General features: G+C 56.1%; 1 protein-coding gene across 1 annotated transcript; it reads left to right on the plus strand.

Moving 5' to 3' along the window:
* Positions 1–884: 884 nt before the first annotated feature.
* Positions 885–4,202, plus strand: SOX7 (SRY-box transcription factor 7). Its single transcript, XM_086461693.1, has 2 exons — positions 885–1,113; positions 3,304–4,202. The coding sequence occupies exons 1-2, from the start codon at positions 885–887 to the stop codon at positions 4,200–4,202; spliced, it is 1,128 nt and encodes a 375-aa protein (XP_086317819.1).
* The last annotated feature ends 10,964 nt before the right edge of the window (positions 4,203–15,166 follow it).

A 15,166-nucleotide genomic window follows, 5' to 3' on the forward strand; every position in this document is an offset into this window, starting at 1 on the left:
CACCCACCGGCAGGTTCACTGTGTCCCAGTTTCCCTCCCATACGAGGGGACCTGGGAATTTGGGGTGAAATAGCTGGGTGAAAACCCACACGGGGTGACAAAGCACAGCCTGGACTAGCGGCTAAAGCAGGAGGTGTGGGGGGAAAGGGGTACCTGCCTGCAGGACCCGTGCCTCGATTTCCCCTTACAAACAGGCATGCTGCAGCTTGCCAAAGCCTGGGGAGGGGACTGGTGAGCGGCGCAGGGGGGAACCTTTTGCACCTTCCTTTTGGGGCCGTTTTCTACTTCTTTCTAGGCTACCCCATCAAGATTTCAGTGCTTTTCTCTCCTCTCTCTCTGCATTTCCCCCAGCCTTGAAGTTTTAGGGGCTCTGAGGCGCGGCGGGGAGGGGGGGCGCTGCTCAAGGGTGGCAGGGCTATTCCCAGCTCCCCCTCCCCTCCCCTTCAGCCTTTCAGCGGGCAAAATAGGGAAAAAAAAAAAATAAGAAGAATAGAAGAGGAGGGGGGATGGGAAGAAGAAGGGGAGGATGTTGGGGGTGCTTCCCACCCCCCACCCCCCCGAGGGGGGTGCCGGGCAGAGGGTGGGGAGAAGTTTTCTCCCCGCACCATCCTGGCCGGGGCTCAGGAGTTTGCAAACAAGGAGGAGCAGCGAGTACCTTCGGTGTCATTGGAGGAGGTTTTTTCCAAGGAGCTCATAAATACGGGGGAGGCCGGGCAGGAGGCTGGGACTGCGCGGGGGGACCCCGAGGGCAGCGCAGCGGGTAGAAGCGGGCGGGGGGCCGGGGGCCGGGGCTGGGTTGTTGTTTTTTTTTTTTGGGGGGGGGGGTGGGTGGGTGGGGGGGTGGGACGGACGGACGGACGGACGGACGGACGCGGGGCCGGGCTATGGCCGCGCTGCTGAGCACCTACCCCTGGCCGGAGCGGCTGGAGGGGGACTCGACCGAGGGGTTGACACCGGGGCCACCCCCCCCGCGTTGTCCTCCGGGGGAGAAAAGCTCCGAAAGCCGCATCCGCCGGCCCATGAACGCCTTCATGGTGTGGGCGAAGGACGAGAGGAAGCGTTTGGCCGTGCAGAACCCCGACCTGCACAACGCGGAGCTCAGCAAGATGCTCGGTGAGGAGCGGAGGGGTTTGGGGGGGTGTCGGGGGGGCGGGGAGGGAGGGGGCGGTGTGCATCCCCCCCTCCGGGCATTTGCAGGGGTGCAAGTCTTCCTCCGAGTCTGGCAGCCTGCGGTGCAAACGGGGGTGGCCCCAGGGGTGCAAACGCTGTCTGCAACCCATACCCCGGGGTGGGCACCCATGCGCCCACCCGGCCATCCCGTGAGGTGCAAACCCTGTCCGGATTCAGTACCCTGGGGTGGGCACCCATGCACCCACCCAACCATCCCATGGGGTGCAAACCCTGCCTGGATTCGGTACCCTGGGGTGGGCACCCATGCACCCACCCAACCATCTCATGGGGTGCAAACCCTGTCCTGATTCAGTACCCCGAGGAGGGCACCCATGCACCCACCCGGCCATCCCGTGGGGTGCAAACCCTGTCCGGATTCAGTACCCTGGGGTGGGCACCCATGCACCCACCCGGCCATCCCGTGGGGTGCAAACCCTGTCCGGATTCGGTACCCTGGGGTGGGCACCCATGCACCCACCCAACCATCCCATGGGGTGCAAACCCTGCCTGGATTCGGTACCCTGGGGTGGGCACACATGCACCCACCCAACCATCCCATGGGGTGCAAACCCTGTCCTGATTCAGTACCCCGAGGAGGGCACCCATGCACCCACCCGGCCATCCCGTGGGGTGCAAACCCTGTCCTGATTCAGTACCCCGAGGAGGGCACCCATGCACCCACCCGGCCATCCCGTGGGGTGCAAACCCTGCCCAAATGGACACCCATGCACCCTCCCTGCCACTCCTTGGGGTGCGAAACCTGCCTGGGTCTGGCATCAGCACCCTGGGGGGCATGCACCCTCCCGGTCGACCTGTGGGATAGAGGTGGGTCTGACACGCAGTGGGTGGGCACCCACACACCCCCATGGCCACGCTGCGGGGTGCAAAGCCTGCCCGGGTCCAGCACCCTGGGGCAACATCCATCGGGCTGCCTTGTGGGGTGCAAAGCCTGATGGGGTTCCGCACCCCAGGGAGCAGACACCCATGTTCACACCCTGCTGGGGTGCAAACTCCTCGTGCTGCCGGTGCCAGGGATCCCCAGATGCTGTGCAAGCAGGGACCCCTAGATTTTCCTGGCCTGTCTTTGCTGTCCCACTTTGTCCCCAAGCTCACTAGCACCACCCCAATATTGCATGAGTGGGGGGTGTGTATATTTCTGCTGTTTCTTTTTGGGGATCATAACCCATTTTGAATACACATTCATTTCCCACTCTCCATCCGCTGTTCCCCCGTTCTCCCAATCCCCATTTTTAATGTGAAACCAAGAGGGCAAACAGAAATAACCAGCCCAGACAGCCTGAGAAAGAGCTGCCCAAATTGCGACACAGCTTTGCTGTCCAGCCTCTAACCCAAAGTTTGTGTTTCCCTGGACAGTTTTGCGGTGTTTTCTTTGGTGGTTTGGGTTTTCGCCTCGCTGCTTTGCCATGCAGCATCTCAGCTTATTAGTGTTATTTCTGCTGTCTCTCTGGCAATGGGAAGGCAACAAATGCTTTGATCTGTATCCTCATTTCTCCCCCTACCCTTGAGTAACAGCCTGGGGTAGCCTCCCCGTGGGATACAACCCCCCGGCCCTGGTACTGCTTCTCTGTCCGGTGTCTTGGGGACATTGTGTGTATCTCAAACAGGGAGCAGTGCAGTCGTGGTGCCCAGATCTCTGTTACACCCTGGTGCAAGTCCTGGCAGGGCACAGGCTGGGATACCTCCAGGGACGCCACGACCTGACCCCCTGCTCAGCCACGCATGGCCTTAAACCACCCCTGCTCAGGAGCCGGGCTCTCCATCCCAGAGAGGCACTGCAAGATCAGGCCGTGGAGCTGGGGGAGTTTATTTGCCCTGATTTATTTGCAGCAGGGCTCAGCTAACCCTGAACCCACTCTGTTCGGGGGCTTGGGTTGGAGGGAGTTGGAGGACCTACAGTGGCTTCGATCCCCCCCCTTCTTTGCCCTCCTGCAGCCGTCTCATCCTCCTGCGGGGTTTGCAGGCTGCATCCTCCATGTGCGCCGGCTCAGATGTTGGGAGCCCCTACCTCGCCCTTGGGTGGTGCGCCTGCAAGCTTTGGGAGGCAGCCCCCTTTCCCCCCCATCCGGGTATGGCCACCGCGGGCGCTCAAGGGGGTTTCGTTCTCCGTTTCAGGCAAGTCCTGGAAAGCCTTGAGCCTCTCACAGAAGCGTCCCTACGTGGAGGAGGCCGAGCGGCTGCGGGTGAAGCACATGCAAGATTACCCCAACTACAAATACCGGCCCCGGCGGAAGAAGCAGGTCAAGCGGATCTGCAAGCGGGTGGACCCCGGGTTTTTGCTGGGCAGCCTGACGCGGGACCAAAACGCGGTGCCGGAGAAGCGGACCTGTGGCCGGGCCGGCGGGGAGAAAGAGGGGCCGGGTGAGTACCCGCCTCGCCCGGGCTTGCCATCCATCCGGGGATACCGGGAAGCCTCGGGCAGCAGCAGCAGCACCAGCGTGGACACCTACCCCTACGGGCTGCCCACCCCCCCGGAGATGTCTCCGCTGGACGCCATAGACCCCGAGCAGAGCTTCTTCTCCTCGCCCTGCCCCGATGAGCACCACCGCTCCCACCTCACTGGAGCCACCTACTCCCCAGAGTATGCGGGCAGCTCCCTCCCGTGCAACCACCACCCTCTCAGCCCCATGACGCAGCCGGCCACCTGCATGATCCCCCCGGCCTCCAGCTGCCCTCCCCTTCCTCCTCCTCCTCCTCCCACCTACTACACACCCGCCTTCCCCTCCCTGCACCCCCCTAGCCTCCATGCCCACCTGGGCCAGCTCTCCCCACCGCCTGACCACCACGGCTTTGACACCTTGGACCAGCTGAGCCAAGCCGAGCTCTTGGGGGAGATGGACCGCAATGAGTTCGACCAATATCTCAACAACCCCGGCCACAGCGACCACCACGGCGGGGTGTTGGTCAACGGACACGTCCCGGTGTCTGGCAGCTCCCACACCTCCGAGACCAGCCTCATCTCTGTCCTCGCCGATGCCACGGCCACCTACTACAATAACTACAGCGTCTCCTAGAACCCCGGCCGGGGCCGCCTGGACCGGTCGAGGAAGGACCCGACACAGTATTATGAGGCGTTGCTCCCCGGGGACATCGCTCACCGCCCCTCAGGGCGACCGAGTCCGAACCACGATGGCCGTGGAGTCTCCTCGGTGGCGTAGGTAAAGGATTTCGGTCGTTGGCTCACCACTGGTGCAAAGCCTCGGGTGCCCTGCTCCAAACGGGGCCGCGGGGGTTTTCCCAACGCCAAAGCCCTTTGGCGAAGTCCCTCTTCCAAAGCAGAGATGCTCCTGGGAGTGAGGGAAGGTCACCCCCAATTTCAGGGCACCCCTGGCTCTGCTTTGGAGTCAGGAGGGCAGCAGCATCCCGCAAATGGCAGGCCTGAAGTCCTGACAGGGGCAAACCCCCCTGGAAGGGGAAAAGGCAGGGATGGGGGGGAAAAGGGAAGATTTTGGTAAAGGGGTGCATGGTCTGCAAGCTGCTCCTGGCTCCTGGTGTCAGCTTTGCTGCAGCCACCCTGACCTGCCCGACCACACTGATGGGGGTTAAACCTGCCTTGTCCTCCTGCCCCTAGACCATGTGTTGGGGGCTTCATCCCCAAAGGAGATGGAACACCAGGGATGCTACCGGGCTGGTCCTGGGGATATGTGGAGGGGGGCTGCAGGGAGGCAGCCAGCCCCAAGGGCGCTCAGCCTGGGCGTTCCAGAGGAGAGTAAGGTCAGGGCTCGGAAAGGCAGGATCTGGCCGGCATCCACCCCCCGTCATGGCTTCCCCTTGGCCTCCAAGCAAAAGCAATCCCAAAGCAGGGGCTGGGAACGGGTCCTGGGATGAGAGTTTTGGCAAAGAGGAGATGATGTAGCAGACACGTTTTTAACACACGTCCCTCGAAGGCGAATGCTTCGCGTTTCGAGCCGCAGTGCCCAATGCCTCTTCTAACTCCGGCCTGTTATTGCCTGTAATAAAGCTGTACATTGATTTATTCCTTCCATTATTCCTCCCCTCGGATTTTGTATTGCTCGAGTTCTCTTCCTTTTCATAAAGATGAAGCTTTATTTTAAATCAGTTATATGACATGATTAATCTTAGTGTTTACTGTATGGCACTTGGTAATGATTAGTTAGTAGCGTGGCTATGATTTTCTGGTTTCGGTCCCAAACATGTATTAATAATAATTGCAAATAATACTTAAAAAAACCCCACAACTTCACAGGTTTTTAAGCTAAAACATTCCATCTTTTTTTGTGTGACTCTATGCATTTTGAATGAGTGTAGATATGAGTTTGCATAAAATATTTAATTTAAATAAATATGTTTTTATACGACGATTGTTTTATGATTTAAATTGCTGTAGCTATTGACAAAGTTTTCAAAACAGAAACATTTCCGGTGCGAGTGCTATTTTTTTAATTATTTTTTTTTTCATTGTTGGTATTTTCAACCAAACTTTTCTACTTCCATTTTTTAAAATAAAAAAGATCTGTGGTTATCTTTACAGATTGTGCATTGCTTTCTAACAGACCGACTCGAGGCATGATGTGTGCATACCTTCACTTTTCATCATGTGTCTCAGGGGTGGCAAGTCACTCTGATGGCCTTGATCCTGCTTTTGTCACCTTATGAATATGGCCTTTTAACTCCAGCTCCTGGGTAGATATTACAGTGAAGTCAAAGCAGAGCTTTGCCTTTGGTGCGTTGGTAACCACAAATGATGTTGCCTACCTACAGAGCGAGTTGCAGTGCCTGAAGCGTGGTTTTTTATTCACATTTAAGGCTGTCTTTCACAGTTTATGCTGATGCACCGCTTAAGACGCTCCACAGCATGAGGGCCCACGTAAAGGGTCCTTGGTGCAAATGCAGATCAAGGCAACGAGGCCTGAGAAATGGAGTGAGGGTTAAATTTGGGGAGCTGCGTCCAGGGCGCGCTTGTAGGTGGATGTTGAGCAGTGGCCTTCAGGCATTGAAAAAAGAGAAAAAAAGAAAGAGAAAAGAGAAAAAGAGAAAGAGAAAAGCTTCGTCCTTGCAGTCCGTGGAGCAACATCACAGCCTGCTCTTGCCAGGCATTAAGTCAGGCTGTGGTCCTTGGGGTTAAGCCATGCACGTCTCCCAGAGCAGTGTCCTCCCAGGCTGTGTCCTCCTGCTTGGCCCCAGGGAATGGAGGAGCGAGTTTCCTCGTGCACTTTGTGATGCTCACCCATGTGTGCTGGCTGGAAGGGGTCTCCAGAGGTCACTCAACCCAACCCCATGCAACTCAACCCAACTGGGCTGGCTTTCCTCTGATAAATGACTTCTGTTTGACTCAGGGAGCCCATGGTCCCAGTAGGTGGGAGGCTGCGTGAGTATTTGGGGAGGCACCAATTTGCTCCTGTCCCGTGCTTATGGTCCTCCTGTGCCTCACCTGGAGACAGCCCTCCCACCACACACGCCGCCTCTTCCTTTCCCCATCACTCAGGCAACCAAACCCACCCTTGCCCACGTGCAGCTGGTTTCCCTTTTAGGGCGAACGAAATGGACACCTTTGGGTGTCCTGCTGGCACCATGGACCGCGGTGCCTCTTGCACCAGCACAGCACGACACTGGTGCAGCAGCCTGGCTGGGGCAGCGTTGCTCTTCCAAGCGGATTTGTGAATCAGCCCAACGGGGCTGGAGGGAGGGAGGTGCCATGAGCCTGTGTGGCCTCTCTGCCCAGCAATATTGACTCATGTGGGACCATGCCAGCAGCGGGAGCAGTGCTGGAGAAGTCCTGTTCCTCCCACCTCCTCCTCTGCCCACGATCCCTGTGGAGCCCCAGGCCTGAGGGATGCTTACAGCCCCCAGCAGAACAGTTAAAAATTGCTCATAGCAGGGACGGCCTGGGTGCATGTGTCCGAAATCTGCCTTTCGACCAGCAAATCCAGGGAGCTGCTCCCTTCCAAGCAGGCTCTCGTTAGAGTGTCACCCACCCAAAGACATTAGAGGCTCAACCACCCCAGGGCATTAGAGGGTCACCCACCCCAGGACATCAGAAGGTCACCCACCCCAGGGCACTCTGCAAATGTCCCCTTCTGCCAGGTCCGCTGCAGGGGCAGCTGAGAACGGTGTAGTGAGTTTTTACACTGCCTTGGTGAGGAGGCACAGAGCCCCCAGCCCCCCAACAAGGTCAGATCCCGCTCTTGCCACCAGGATACCCGATTTGAGCTGTGGCATTTATTCCCCTGATGGAAACCTCTCTCTGGGACATTGGCTGCTCCCCCCCTGTCCTGCTCCTCATTCCCACGCCCCGAGCAGCGACAGGATCGACTGAAACACCCCACGAGCCTCTTCTCCCCCTTCCCTTCTCACCCACAGAGTCGCATTTGGGGTTGGCAGAGGCAAAGCCCGCGCCACGAGCTCCCAGCAGCATGTGCGGCAGTGGCCGGTGCCTGGTTTCCCCGGGGAAAAGGGGTTCCTCCGTGCACCCCAACCCCGAGGAGCCCACGAGCCGAGCCTGTCCCCACTTGCTGAACCCGGAGCCACGTGAGGAGAGGTGGGAGCGTGTCCCCGTGCTCTCTGCACGTCAGGAACAGCTACAGGCCCCAACGAGGAGCCGGGGCCCCCCCGAGGGTGTTGGGAGCCGCAGCCAAGGCGAGGTGCGGCTCCCTGGGAGCCAGGGCTCGCCGGACGGATCCGGGCACACGCCCAGCGCCAGGAGCAGCCAGCTTCCACCTCCCAGGACACCGGCAGCTGAGATAAAATTCAGGAGTGGAGTCACCCACCCCTTCTCCGGTGGGACGGAAAATGCAACGCTACGGGTTACCTGCAGCCCGCAGCAGGTTTTTGTGATGCCGGGTATTGCTGCAGGGACCAGCCAGAAAATAAGTGGCTGACGGAGGTGGGAAGAAGCCTTTTTCACTTGGAAAGCAGAGAGCCCCGCAGAGGACTGATGGCCCTGGTGGGTTATGGATATTGGGGGCGGGTCTCCACCCCAAGCAGGACTCGTTCTGCATCAGTGCCGGGCTTGTTTCTCCTCCCTCCCCATCCCAAACCCACAAGCCCAAGGCTGTCTCTGTGCACGCTGAGTGGCCTTGTGGTTTGCGGGCTGCTTTCTCCAGGCTGGGATGGGCTGGGAACCATCAGGAAAATTAAATCAGGGTTGCAGGAAGGGATAAAATGACCTCACACCACATTCGGGCTCTTGCTCAGGGGTATCAGGTTGAAGCCAAGGCAAGGGTGTCTCCTTGCCAGGAGGAGGTGGCCAGGGTATGAGTCCTCTGCCCCTGGTGTCCGGTGTCCCTGGCCAGCCCTTGGCCCCCGTGGCTGTGCAGGTCATGGTGCTGGGCACTGGGAGCAGGGATGAGGTCACCTTCCCGGATAGCGCTGGGATTTGGGCTGGCCGGGAGCTGTGGTGTGTGTCATGCCCTGGCCCTCCTGGAACGGGTGATTTCCTTTGCATCCTTTGAGCAGGCGGTGGGTCCTCTCTGTCCTCACTCCACCAGCCACATCTTCTTGCCCCAGTGCCACCAGGGGCACATGGCTGCTCCGTGCCTCAGTTTCCCTGTTTGTAAAGGGTTACTTCCTTCTCTCCCATCTTTTTTCTGTCCGGTGCTGGGACGTGAACTGTCTCTTACCAAGAGTTTGAACAGGACTAAGTGCTTGTGCTGCCCTTAGCACAAGGGATCTCTACCTCATGCGAGGGCTCTGGATGCTGCTACTAAATTAGCTGGGAGATGATTTTTTTTTCCCCCTCCATTTCTCTCAAAGCAGAAGCAGGAGAGGAAAGTAGAGGCAGAGAAGGGGGTGAGGAGACTTGACTGAGGTCACCCTGAAAATCAGTGGCAGAGCCTAGGGGAGACCCTCAACACCGCCGACTCCTCAAAATCCCCTTTTTCTCCCCTCAACCCCTTTCTGCTCGTGAGTAAAAATCTTCCCCCTCCATCTCTTCTTGCCCCCAACCCACCCCAACTCCGAACCCTGCTGCACCCCACAGGGGGCTGTGAGGGGAGGACAGGATCAGGCCCACCCTCCCATCTCTCCAGAGGAGGGAATGAGACAAGCTGCTGAGTGGTTTCCTGCCCGGCACTGCCAATGGGAGCTGCTTGGGGTGCCGGGAGCAGGGGAGGATGTATCCGGAGCTGAGTGTTTCCTGACAGATAAGGCCAGCCCCTCCTGCCGGATGTTATGAGTCCAGGTCCTACCTCCACGTTTCAAGTGAAGGGGCCGAGGAAAGGCTTGGATGTTTATGTCAAGGAAAAATAACTTCTCCCTCTGTGTACAATCCTCTGGCTCCCCCAGGGCTACGTGCGGGAGGGTAAATGCTGGGAATGGGAAAACGGGGGCGAGGGGATGGAGGTGGGTGATGGGGGAGAAGGGTTTGTCCCCAGGGCAGGAGGGCTGCGGGTAGGCTGGGGTCTCTCCCTCCCCGCTGGGGCTGGGGTGGGAGGGTGCCAAGGCAAAAGCAGGGATAACGGGGGAGAAGAGCCCCAGGCTGGATAGTGCAGGCTCGACCACGTGGGCTCAAGCTCAGCAACAATCCAGGGTCACCTCGGAGGGAACCCACTTGGCTGAATCCAGCACGTCAGCTCTGGTGCCCAACCTGGAGGAGATCCAGCCCCCACTCAGGACTCGCTCAGAAGAGACCCTTCAAGGTAAGAGCTAAGACCACCCACACCAGCCTCTGTGGCTGAAGGTCCAGGGTTTGCTCCCGCCCATTCTGTCACCCAGGGAGTCAGAGATGTTGAAAGGGGGAAGAGGGTGGAAGAGTTGAGTCCAACAGCCCAGCAGTGCCCAGCTGGCCAGGGAGGAAGGAATGAGATAAATGGGGAACTTTTCCCAGGGAAGGATTTCCATCTTTTTGTAATAAATCCGTAAAATCCATTGCTGGCTGGACCCTCCTCTTTTAGATGCAGCTTGGGTGCTCTTGCAGCCCTTCTGGGAGCATCCACAGGGCTCAAGCCAAAACCTCCACACCGCTTGAAGGCTGGTACATCTTCAGGGTCATCTCTGGACATGGGAAGGGACATGGAGAAACCTGCGCTAGGCTCACACTGGTCAAGAAACCAGGACAGGGAATATTTGCAGCCCTCAACAGCAACTGTCCACACTGTGAAACTACCACAGCCCCCAGCATAGCGGTGCCCAGGTCAACAAGTCCTCCCCCAACTCTGCGGCAGAGGTCGTCAAGCAAATCCCTAGGGAAGGTTTGGATGTCCAGGGACCTCAGGGCCAAACAGTTGAGTCTGGGCCCTACCAGAGAGCCTACAGACATTTTTCTGCTAGCGTTGAGCGACTTGTGGCTGAGAGTTTTGTCTTTGGCATCATCAGAGAGAAGTCTGATAACGGACAAAATCTGCCAATCTCCTCTCCAGGGTGGTTAACGAGAGCTGAGCTGCCTCCCCACCCCTGTTTACTCCCATGTCAATGCAAAAGGGACTGCTGCTGGGGGTCTCGTTTCACACCCAGTGGGACAGAGAGAGGACTGGACACCCTGAGAAGGAAGGAGAGAGGGGAAAGCCCCTTCCCTTCCTCCTCCTCAGAGCTTGGGGAGCCCATGAGAGTTCCTGCTGGCAGCTGAAGGGCATCTGAGGAGCATTTCTGCATGCAGGGAGAGTTTGGGGTTAAGAAGGCTCATGCTGGAGACCTGACTCGTGCCCTCCTTCCAGCTCTCCCACCTCTCTTCCCTCAGCACGCTGGATATCGTCCCCCCCCCCGGCCCCGGCCAGCTGGGATGCACCCCGCCTCAGCAAGCCCAAGGTGTTGTTCTTTCCCTTTGATTTCCAGGAGCTCCCACTTGGCCCCCAGAGCTTCACGGCAAACAAAACATCAGAAGCCTGGGCTGGCGGCGCAGGAAGGAAATCTGCTCACGTGGGAGCTGAGTCACAATCCCCCTGCTCCCTCCCGGCATCCCAGGGAGTGGGCGACATCGGGTACCAAGGGATGGCAGGTCCCACTGCCCCCCCGACCACCTAGAGCACCAAAAATCCTTCTCAACCACCCCCCCCCCCCCCCTATTTTCTTGTTTCGAGAAAAAGAACACTGCTTTTGTTTGGTTTTGTTTTTTGGTTTTGTTTTTTTTTCTTTTCTGCAGCTTGAGTGGGAAAAGCTGGATCTGCTTCCCTGGCAAGTGAAGAGTCTCCACGCTGCCCTTTTTGGGCCTCGGCCAAAAGCCAGGGAGGATGCTGAAAACCTTAGTTTAAAACCAGCTCCTCAGCACCCCTGACCTGGGAGCAACTATGTGATTTTCTGCTGTCAGGGCCAGACTTCTTGTCTGGAGCATCCCACGATACCACAAAGATTGTCACCACTCAGACCCCTCCAGAATTAGGAAAGGCCTGAGTTCTAATTTGTCGAATTGTCAGAGCACCATGAGTTCTGGTCTGGAGGGACCAGTCTTCCCAGCTCTACACCTCATTTACGGGAGATGTGAGATATACACACACACACACATATATATATATATATATATACACAGAGGAGATATGACACACACACACGTATATATAGACACAGGCACGCAGCGGAGGTATGACACACCTATATACGTACACACAGGCCACGTCTGGCCAGACCTAAGGCCGATGCAGCCCATGATGTTGTTCCTGACAGGGTAAGGAAAGCGTGTCTGAAGATGAGAATAAGAACAAGGCAAGCGGAGCGACCCACCCCAGCACCTCTCCCTCTTCAGACCACCTGCAGCTCAGGACTTTTTGAGCTCTCCGCCTTGACTTGCCCTCCGTGGGATTGTCTTCCATACATTTGCTCAGTTGTAGGTTTAAAATTTTAGTACCCTTCACAACCCTGCTCTGTGTGAAGTACCACCTCCTTCTGTTGCTTTGATCCTGCCACCTGCCATGTTCGTTCGATGCCTCGTTTCTCCAGTTGTGTTATTCCTTATTTACCCTCTCCAGCCCATGTGTGATTTTGTAACCATATATGATATACCAACCCTTTAGCCGTCTCTTTTCCAGTCTGGAGACCTCCAGTCTTCGTCTCTGTGTATCAATCTACCTCAGGAGTGCTGAGACTGGATTTGCTCGTAATTCACTTCACGAATACTTGTCAAGCACCGGGGGCAGGTGTTGCAGAGGGAGTTTTGTGTGTTATGGAGTTTCAACAGCTTTAAACTGTCATTATGTGGGGGGAGACTGGGTGGAGGAGACACCAAGGGATGCTGGGTGGGTGTGGGAATGGTGGCATGCACTGTGAGCAGTGAGTAGGAGGCTGGGGGTGGGACCCGGTCTGAGCGAGACAGGAGACAAGGAGCTGGGGTGCTGGGTACAGGCCTAGATGGTGAAAGAGGCTGGAGAAAGCAGCCAAGGAAGGAGGAGATGGGTGTGAATAACCATGGTCTGGCAAGGAAAGGTAGGGCTGGGAAGGAACAGAGCGTGACTGGAAGGACAAACATTGGATGAAGAACCAGAAGATGGAGGAGAAAAGGACCAGACTAGTGGAAGGAACCTTCTGGAGTGGAGGCTGGATTGGGAAAGGGAGAGGAGTGACATCAGGATCTGCTGTACCAGGTGGAGATGACAGACCTTACAGGCCAAGGGCTGTTGATAGAAAACAGTCAAGAGAGGAACCAACGGCCCAAGGTGGAGAAGAAACGATTGGGCTGCCTGTGAGTGGCCAAGCCAGAGTACAGAGGTCAAACTAGCCACGGCTTGGAGAAAGCAGCATCCCTTGGTCTCCTCTTCCACAGCTGTCAGCACAGACTGGTGAAAGCCTCAGCAGAGTGCACATCCCACACGCCCTCTTCAGAGCTGGTTTGGGAGAAGTGACAGCATCCTACTGTGCCCTCATGGCATGTTGGTTCCAGAGGCCCTAATGGCTCACGTGGATGCATCGATGCAGGAAAATAAACAGGTCAACTCTGAGAACAACTGGTCCATCAAAAAATCACAGAATGTGAGGGGTTGGAAGGGACCTCGAAAGATCATCTCGTCCAACCCCACCTGCCAGAGCAGGACCACCCACAGCAGGTCACACAGGAACGCATCCATCCTTCCTACTAAACCCTCTCAGCCTCCAAAAAGAGACCAACAGCACCCAAACAACCTACTGTGAATGGCCCGTGGCCTTCGCTCACCTTGAACCTCACCTGGGCATTGGCTTCATCAGTGCCACTTGACCCAAGTCAAAATCACACCAGGGAGCATTCTGAAAATAACTGAAAGTTCATTGCGGAAGCGTGTGTGAGCCTGATCTTGGTCCTGTTCATTTACGAGTATAAATGCAGACTGGGGCCCTTGGGTAATGCTAGAGTGTGGGATTTGGGTGGATTTGTCTGTTGGGCTCTTATGACCTTAGAAAACATTCCCGCTTCCCTCCCCCGCGCACGGGAGGATGGAAGAAGTGTTGCAGTTGCAGAGTCAAGCGCTCCAGGATTAGGAAATGCCGGGCTGGAGCATGTTTGTGCAACCTCCCTGCTCCTTCCAGGTCCCAGACGTTGCGGGAGACCTGGAGTTGCAGGAGATCCCGTGATATGATCATGCAGTGAAAGGCACTCGTTGCATGATCACACTGCAGGATCACACGTGAACTTCCCCCCACCCCCGTCTTGGACCACTACCTCTTTCAGCTCACAGGCAGATTTGGATGCATCCACTCAACATGTAACATTTAACTGAGCCTGCCAGCTCCCTCCCCAGTGACTGGACAGATCCGGGCAAGTCTGATCAGTGATTTAAGGTGGGATTTACTTCCCAGACATGCCCAACTGTCTCCGCTGAGATCCTAGGGTAGCAGGGCTCCCAGCTTGAACACCATAGCGGAGGCATCATTTAAAGGGCTGAACCTGGACCACAGCCCCTTGGCAATGAGAAGCTGCTAGATTCGGTCTCTCTTTATATGATGCCCAGCTCTGGGCCTTATTTTCTGCTTGCTTTATATGCCCTGCTGCAGAAGCAAAGTATTTGGGCAGAGATGCCTTCCTGATATTTGTCCTGCCAATACGCTGGTGCTGCACAAACTCAGCCTTTTCCTTGGACCCCAGTGAAGCAAGGTGTTGGAGAGATGGAGGAGTTGCCCATCAGCTGGGGATGCTGGATGCCCACTGGTCAGTCTCGACTCAGCAACTCAGATCTCAGGACCCTGGTATATGGCAGCCTGGAGAAAAGGAGGCTCAGGGGAGATCTTATCGCTCTCTGTAACTACCTGAAAGGAGGTTGTAGTGAGGTGGGTGTCAGTCTCTTTTTCCCATGTAACAAGCCATAGGGCAAGAGGAAATGGCCTCAAGTTGCATGTCCTGGTTTGAGCTAAAATAGAACTAATTCTGTTCAGTGATTTTACTTTTCAGTTAAGTCTCTTCTAAGTAACTGCACTTTCTGAAATCAGCAGCATGTGTTCCCAGACAGTGTCTGCTTCTAGTAGTGATAGCACTCGATGTTTATAGTTAATACCAAGGAATGGTATGCAGAAAGGCTCTTGCTTATACTTGCTCCTACAGCAACCAACGTCACTGCTAAATTCTGTATCCCATGTTGAGGTGATGGAAATGAAAAACGGTCATAATGAAATGAAAGGTCGCACCAGCACGGAGGAGCGAGCCGGGCAGGCGACCCAAAACTGACTTTCTTAAGTATTCCATCTCATATACGTCATATTCAGCATAAAGCTGAGGGATCACAAGGGTTAAGCTCTCTTCTTTGATGGCCAGCATCCAAGGAGGACTCTGTCCCTTCTTCTGTCTGTGATCCCGATCCGTGCATTCCTGAATCCAGTTCCGGAATCCAGCTCCTGCATCCAGTTCCCATCTGCTGCCTAGTCCAGCGTGAGACTTCCCCAGTGCCAGCCCTACAGCATCAGTGGTGATGTGTCATCATCAGGGGGTGTTGAGCTCGGTATTGGTTTTGTGTATATTTGTATGTATTTTATAATTTTCTTATTGATCTTATTTATATTTTCTTTTTATTGTTACTGTTTCACTAAAGCTCTTTTAATTTTCTTTTCCAATCAGTAAGTCTCTCTCCCTTATCCTCTATCCCTTTCCCTTCTGAGGATGGAGACGTGTTAATAGAGAGCATCTGCCATT

Source organism: Leptosomus discolor, chromosome 2 (genome assembly GCF_034619465.1).
Source record: "Leptosomus discolor isolate bLepDis1 chromosome 2, bLepDis1.hap2, whole genome shotgun sequence".
Lineage (NCBI taxonomy): Eukaryota > Metazoa > Chordata > Aves > Leptosomiformes > Leptosomidae > Leptosomus > Leptosomus discolor.

Excerpts from the sequence above, each read along its gene's own strand:
- SOX7 (XM_086461693.1), top strand. The coding sequence starts at position 885 with ATGGCCGCGCTGCTGAGCACCTACCCCTGGCCGGAGCGGCTGGAGGGG. Across the intron at positions 1,114-3,303 it reads GGAGCTCAGCAAGATGCTCG|GCAAGTCCTGGAAAGCCTTG; the intron begins GTGAGGAGCGGA and ends TCTCCGTTTCAG.